This window comes from Corylus avellana, chromosome ca10 (assembly GCF_901000735.1).
Source record: "Corylus avellana chromosome ca10, CavTom2PMs-1.0".
In the NCBI taxonomy this organism is placed as follows: domain Eukaryota; kingdom Viridiplantae; phylum Streptophyta; class Magnoliopsida; order Fagales; family Betulaceae; genus Corylus; species Corylus avellana.
Genome location: NC_081550.1, coordinates 7,542,827 through 7,549,935, shown reverse-complemented (window position 1 = coordinate 7,549,935; position 7,109 = coordinate 7,542,827). Strand labels below are relative to the sequence as shown.

The following is a 7,109-nucleotide window of genomic DNA, read 5'->3' as shown; positions in this document are numbered from 1 at the left end:
GGAGGGGAAGGGTGTGCTTGGTAAATTTTTTTTGTTGTGAATTTTTAATGTGAGTAGTAATAAGAAAGTGATTGATGGAGTTATGTTACAAGTTCCTCTTGTCCCTCTCCAAGAATGACGTGATTTTTAAAATTATCATTGAGCTTGTGATTGATCATTATTGAATTTTAATCAAATAGTAATTTTAAAAAGTACCTCATTTTTGAAGTGAAACAAGAGAAATTTTTAAAATTACTTATGATTAATCTGATATAAAAGTAAAATAAGATGTTAAGCGGAAGATGGTTTGCCAAGCGGTGCACAAGATACTATCAAACCCATTAGAGGTGTGCTTGCTCGCAGGACATGCCAAGCATCAAATCAGCTGTAGATTTATCAATGGCGGGGTTTGATATGCAAATCGCCCTTCTGAGGGTCTACTACCATCTAACCCCTCAGGAGCCGGTGGCCACCTAAGGACCTAACGAACCAACAACCTCCCAACCAATGGTTTATCGCCAAGAAGACATAGATCCTTGAATAGCATCGCTAGCTAAGGAGGCCCTATCCGAGGGTGCCCCAACCGATAAAAACCTAATTAGCCTATTTGACTTATTTACTATTATGAAAAAAAGTTAAGTTGCGTAGTCTGCTGGAGACGAAAAAACACTCATAATAGTCAGATTTGACTATTATTAAAGATTTAGCTATTCTTTTAGATATGCTATTAGGACAACCTCTATAAAGCTGATGAAAAACCTAAGTCTAAGGTATGCACACTAAAATTATATTTTGTAAAAAATCCAAAGTTTACCACTAAAATGCTAGAAATTGACGTGGCGCCCAATCCTGAGCTCAGCCTCTCGTTGATGATAAATTGCAAACGAGCGACTCCTCACTCGCATGCCACCAACTCCTCTGCAGCTGTTCTCTTCCGCCATGGAAACCGCTATTCATAAACTTCCTTCTTTCAAAACCATAAACCCTAGCTTCTACACCGCTCGGGGCACCGCGTCTTTTCGGGTCGGGCTCCGCAGGTCTTCCTCTTCCCTTTCCGTTTCGGCTTCGGCAGACCGAGAAGGCGACCAGGATCTCGGTCACAGGACCCGGCCCGATTTCCCCATCCTCCACCAGGTTTTCACGCCGATTCTTTTTCAACTTTGTTTGAAGTTCGAAAGGATAATCATGAGAATTTGAAGCTCTGTGATTCTTGTTCAACTCTTTAGTTTTGCCGATTCTAGTCCCGCCCCTGGACCTTGTTCGTCTCTGTTTTCAATTGTTTGAGTTGAAAGCGTAATTTCTTTTGGTCGGAAATGAATTGTTAGAATTATGATCAACCTGAGGTCCTATTGACTGTACAAAATATATACTATTCACTCACTATAATGCTGTTCAGATGGTCTATTTTGTGTTTCTAGTATTGATTCTTCGCGGTAGTTGGATTGAACATGCGATAGAGTTCTTGCTTATATTCGGTGCATTTTATTTGTGGTTTTTACATGACACAGAGTTACCGGCCTTAACTTTATTTTTTTGTGTTTTTAATTTTTTTTTCAAGGAAGTGAATGGCTCAAAACTTGTGTACTTGGACAATGCCGCAACTTCTCAGAAGCCGACTGCTGTGTTGAAGACTTTACAAAATTATTATGAATCTTACAACTCTAATGTGCACCGTGGGATTCATTTCTTAAGGTACTTTATCTGTTAAGCGAAACTCGAATTTCCCTCTTTTTTTACCTTGTGATAAGTATTTAAAATGAGATTGATATTATTAGAGGGAAAGCCTTTAGTGAGATTTTTCATCATGTCTTTATGTTTTTGGTACATGGTGTTGTCAATGTTGTACTTGTGATTTTAGAGTGTTTTTTTTTTTTTTTTAAAAATCTTGTCGGTTTTAAATAATACAAGTCACTTACCGGGTCTTCTGTGTAAAGTGCAAAGGCGACAGATGAGTACGAGTTGGCAAGGAAGAAGGTGGCAGCTTTTATCAATGCGTCCGACGCTAGAGAGATTGTTTTCACGAAGAACGCTACTGAGGCCATCAATCTGGTGGCTTATTCCTGGGGCCTGTTGAATTTAAAACCTGAAGATGAGGTGTGCTTATGCTACTTCTCTCACATTTAGCTTTATGTGTTGTTTTTATTTCTTATCCTATAGTGAAAATGAATTTAACCTATTTTGGGTAGATTAAGGAAAATGATGTATCTTGTATATTTAAAATTCACTTTGGTGGTGAATATTGCATAGCGAAATAGGAAAGAAGTAGGAAAATACAACTGTCAAGCAAGGTTGAATCTTTAATCTTGTTCTTTTCCGAGCTCCGCGCTGCCTGCAGCCAATGATTTCGGTGACTGGCTGCACTTGGCACCATTTCCTACTTCACCAGTTCTCTTCATCTTGTTTTCTTCAATTCTCTGTATCCAGTGGTTACTGAGAAATAGACAAAGATTACAAGCACAAAACACTGTTCCACCACACAGAACTTTCACAATTTTGTGATTCATAGGCTTTCCATAGGTTTGAAGATAAGATTTAGCAGTTCCTGACATTTGTAGGGAGAAAAGAACAATTATAAAGTTGTCACAAAATGTATGAAATACAAGCCTTGAATATTTGTGAAACGAACAGAGGCATAAAGCTATTGTAGGTTTGGGGTATTGCAACATCAAGCCGAGCAGGTGTATTAGTCGGAGTGGAGAGAAAGAGGGAAAAATAAATTATTGAACTTAAAATCTAGATACAGTGGGTGATATTTCATGGTGCTAGGCTAAACTAGTCCACATCTCTTGTCTGAATAATCATCTCCTGTCTGCCATTACCTTTGATCATATTATCACTATGGGTATTGTTTCTATTTCTTCTTAAGGAACAAAGAATGTGTTTTTTATTTCTCAATCCAGGGTCGAGAATAAAATTTCAATTTACTTACCTCATCTTATGTCAGCTTCTGTTTGAAGTAGTTGTGCAGGATTCAGCAACGTTATTATTTTAATTTTCTTTGAAAAATAAGGGAACAAATAATAAACAAACTTAAAATGAATATCCTTCCAGATGTTTTACTTTGTGCCCTTGCACAATATTATTTTTCTGTCAGGTAATACTTACAATTGCTGAGCACCACAGCAACATTGTTCCTTGGCAACTTGTAGCTCAAAAGACTGGTGCTATTTTGAAATATGTTACTTTAAATGAAAATGGAGCTCCAGATATAGGCAACCTAAAGCAAATGATTTCAAGGAAGACAAAAATTGTAGCTGTTCATCATGTTTCAAACATGCTAGGTATGTTCCTGTCTTGAGTCTCTTCACTTTGGACATCTATGTTTCCTTATTGATATTTGAGTTGAGGCTCATAAATTTATTTTAATTGTTATGCTGGTAATTAACATTGTTGATTGTATGAGAACTTTTAGTAGCTGGGTTTCCTTTATCTCTTGATCTTTTGTGAGAGATACTACTGGATTTATGCTGTCGTGCAGTTCAAACCATGTTTAATGCTTGTCTTCTCGATGCATATTAATGCAACATGTATGCCCTCATTGGATTTTGGCTGTTTGCGGATATAAAAGCATAATCACAAACTAGTTCAACTTCTGATTAGTATGAGTAATAAATGAGCATAACTTTAGTAGTTCGTTTATTCATTGGTTTTTTGTTTAATGTGCATATAATATCTAAAACTGGCCTGTGATAAGCATTTTGATATATTGGTGAAATCGTGTTTAAGGGTTGTAGGCTATGACAAGGTGATTTAGTTGACCTCAAGTGAAAGCAGATTGTCTTCACTTTTTTTTTTGGGGGTAAAAAAAAAAAAAATCAAGTAAACAATTCATTATAAGGCGCAAAAGGTGCAACCCAAGTACATTGGAAGTATACAAGAGAAACTCTAGTTAGTAGAAATTGTCTTCCCTTTTAAAAGTAAAATGGTATATCATGCCCCTAAATTACAGCACAACAGGAATAGGCTAATATAGATTGCATAGCTTGGCTTTGTCATGGTGTTGCAACGTGCTTGAGTGGTTTCTTAAGGAGTAATAAGTAATTTGTAAAAGAATAATTTTTTTCCTTCGGCTTTTAACTTATGATAGATTTTATTAGCAAAGGAGTGGAAATATATTGAAAGACTTCTTTAGCAGGGGAAAATGAGGACATACTACATCCTTGAGACTCATGGGCTCAACCAAAATAATTGTCATCCATTCCATCTTACTTAAGAGGAATGACCATGAATATGACTATGCCCACCACATAAGTTTAGCATAGGCTTCCTGTGGTGCAGCCATAGAAAGATTGATTTATTGGTTCTCGGTAACTTTGTGAATTCCAAGATTTATAGTGAATGCCACACAACATCAAATTGGGCGAAGTCTTCTATGGTTTTGAAGGTAAAGTCATCACGGGTTAAAGATTAAAATAGTTTCTTTATTTGGGTTACTATTTCATAAGTTACGGCTACTTTGTAATGAGGGGCAGATCTGTAATTTTTGTAACTCCTGCAAATATAGGGCACTTTGTTTAGTGAGCGGAGTCTAAAATTTTCTAGGAGTTTCTAAATGTCCTTCAGTTTGATTTTTTTGAGTTCCAGTTAATCTTTATTTTCGGTTTTATTAGCTCTTCAGTTTATTAGTCAATTTAGGAGTCCTCATGCTACTAATATAAAAGACTCCTCATATATAACTGTGCTCAATGTACTCAGATTATAGATTTGAACAGAACCAAAACAGTCACAAGCTTTTATATTGTCTTCTCTCTTTTGCAACCCCAAATTTGGCCCTTCTTATCTATGGAAAGCCTAAAACACCATATATTTCCCTACCAAATAGCCAATCAAACCAGCCATAGTTTCCCATATCCAACCACTATTCAATCTTTGAATCCTAATCCTTTTTAGTCAGCCCTAACTCGTCTACCACTGTTCCCACCACTTTAGATGTGCTCCCTGTCTCTAGATTAATTAGAGTTAAAATTGCATTTGGTGAAAAAAAAATTAAACAGTACGAGAGCTCACAAATAATTCTTGATGGTTTTGTTTTTCCTAAACTAAAAATAGAAAACGATTTCAAGAAACATCATTTTGATGTTCTCAAGAACAATCATTTCAACTTACAGTTTCGCTGTTTCAAAAAAAAAAAAGTTAACAGTTTTCACAAATCTGAAAACAAAAACACCAACCCAAACAGAATACTCAGTTTTTTTGTTCTGAAAACAGAAAACTCTTCTTAGAGAACAAATTCAATTATGCCGTAAGGTTTTTCTTATTGGACTACCCAATGTTAGTTTTTACATAGCCATTTGTTGTGCATGATTGCTTATTTCTACTGAATACTAACGAGTTGATCTCATTGGTTTATTCAAATGATTATTTTTTCACTGTTTTCTCTATTTGTTTGTAGTAGGATTTTATTTCTTTATGCAATTAATTGCTTGCCACTTTTAGGATACTGATTTAGAGAAACAAGTAAATCCCATATTCATTTTTCTGTAGCTTCTGTGCTTCCTATTGAAGAGATTGCACATTGGGCTCATGATGTTGGGGCAAAAGTGCTCTTGGATGCCTGTCAGAGTGTTCCACACATGGCCGTCAATGTACAGAGCCTTGATGTTGATTTTCTTGTTGCATCTTCTCACAAGGTTAGTGTACTGCCTTACATGCGAGTTCTTAGCCTTATAGCTGAGTATAATAAATTTAAGAAATAAACATTCTTCAGATGTGTGGGCCTACAGGCATTGGATTCTTATATGGAAAGAGTGAGCTATTGTCCGCCATGCCTCCGTTTCTAGGTAAGTTAAATCTCATCCACCTAAAATTTCAATTCTTGTCCTCCAAAAGTTCTTTATATCACCCAACAACAACCAACAGCGCCCCCCACCCCCCAAAGAAAAAAGAGATTTTATATAAATTGGTATAACTTGAAACTGATCCTATTGTTTTTCTCTTTCTAGGTGGTGGAGAAATGATCTCTGACGTCTATCTGGATCATTCCACTTATGCCGAACCTCCATCTAGGTTTGTGAGCTTATTTACATCTTGACCAAATTCACATGCTTGCATCAAGTGCATGTGTGTGTTTAAGTTGGTACCTTGTGCAAGATCCCACTTGCAATTTCACCAAGGCTAAAAATTATGTAGTAGATAGCTTGAGCTTTCCTTCAAAATTGAGGTCTTTGGTGAAATCCATTTGCTTAGCGAATGTGTACCAGTAACCACTTAATACGATACATGGTGGGAAATACATTTAGAAACATGAGGGAATATGCTTATGAAGCCCATGGCAAAGAGCAAGGTAGTGTGTGGAGACTTGTTTCCCAGGAAAAAAAAAAAAACTAAATCCCCCCACATTTCTCTTGTCATTTTTAGCATGCTTCCCTTTGATTATATGTACTTATTGCTTTAATATTTTCATCTGATTCACATTTCCCCTCAACTACTAAGCAATTGATAGATCGCCCTTTATTCTTTTGTAAGTTTTGAAATACAATGATGATGTTAAAGTTTTGCTGTTATTAATAGCTGTTATAAGACATTATAGGTCCTAGAGATGCCTCCTTTATCTTGTCCATTAGTGCTTTAGTGGTCTCTAATTTGTCATTGAAAAAGTGATCATTGTGAAATTTGGGTTTCCTTTCTAATTTCTTTGATGTTATTATTTTAGGTGTATTAATATCCCTAAGGGTGGTAGGATCACTTTGCTCAAAAGCATTCTATCCAGTTTGCCTACTTATTTTTAGTCCCTTTTGCCCATCCTTGTTGGAGTTGCTAACCGTATTGAGGAACTTCAGTAGGATTTCTTGTGGGTGGAGTCGGCAATGAGTTTTAATTTCATCTAGTCAGTTGCTCACTTTTGTTCAACTGAGATCTTTTGGGGAAATAATTATGACAATATATCAGAGAGGGAGGCTTTGTGAAGATTAGTGGTGGAGATTGAATATGACAACATGTGGGGAGGGTGGTGCTCCAATGCAATGTTTGGGTCTTATGGCGTTGGGGGGTGGAAGAACATTAGGGGGGGAAGGATTTCTCTAGATTTATCAGATTCGAGGTGGAAGATGGGTTTAAGATTAGGTTTTGGTGTGATGTTTGTGTGGAGATCGGACCTTGATGAAGCTTTTCCGGTGTTGTTTAGTATTACT

The 7,109-nt window shown here is 36.5% G+C and overlaps 2 protein-coding genes across 2 annotated transcripts in view; one reads left to right on the top strand and one right to left on the bottom strand.

Moving 5' to 3' along the window:
* Nucleotides 1-526, bottom strand: part of LOC132162850 (cysteine desulfurase 1, chloroplastic-like) — a 6,556-nt gene extending 6,030 nt beyond the window's left edge. Inside the window, exon 1 of the mRNA XM_059573068.1 lies at nt 470-526. Within this exon, the coding sequence (XP_059429051.1) occupies nt 470-526 (57 nt within the window). The remainder of the gene's footprint in view (nt 1-469) is intronic.
* Nucleotides 527-774: 248 nt separating this feature from the next.
* LOC132164270 (cysteine desulfurase 1, chloroplastic-like) lies at nt 775-5,985 on the top strand (the record flags this gene model as incomplete). The annotated part of the gene is given in 7 exon segments (XM_059574749.1): nt 775-1,113; nt 1,538-1,671; nt 1,914-2,073; nt 3,074-3,260; nt 5,464-5,609; nt 5,687-5,759; nt 5,922-5,985. Coding segments are annotated over 7 exon segments (995 nt in total), but the record flags the coding sequence as incomplete, so codon positions are not given.
* Nucleotides 5,986-7,109: the final 1,124 nt, after the last annotated feature.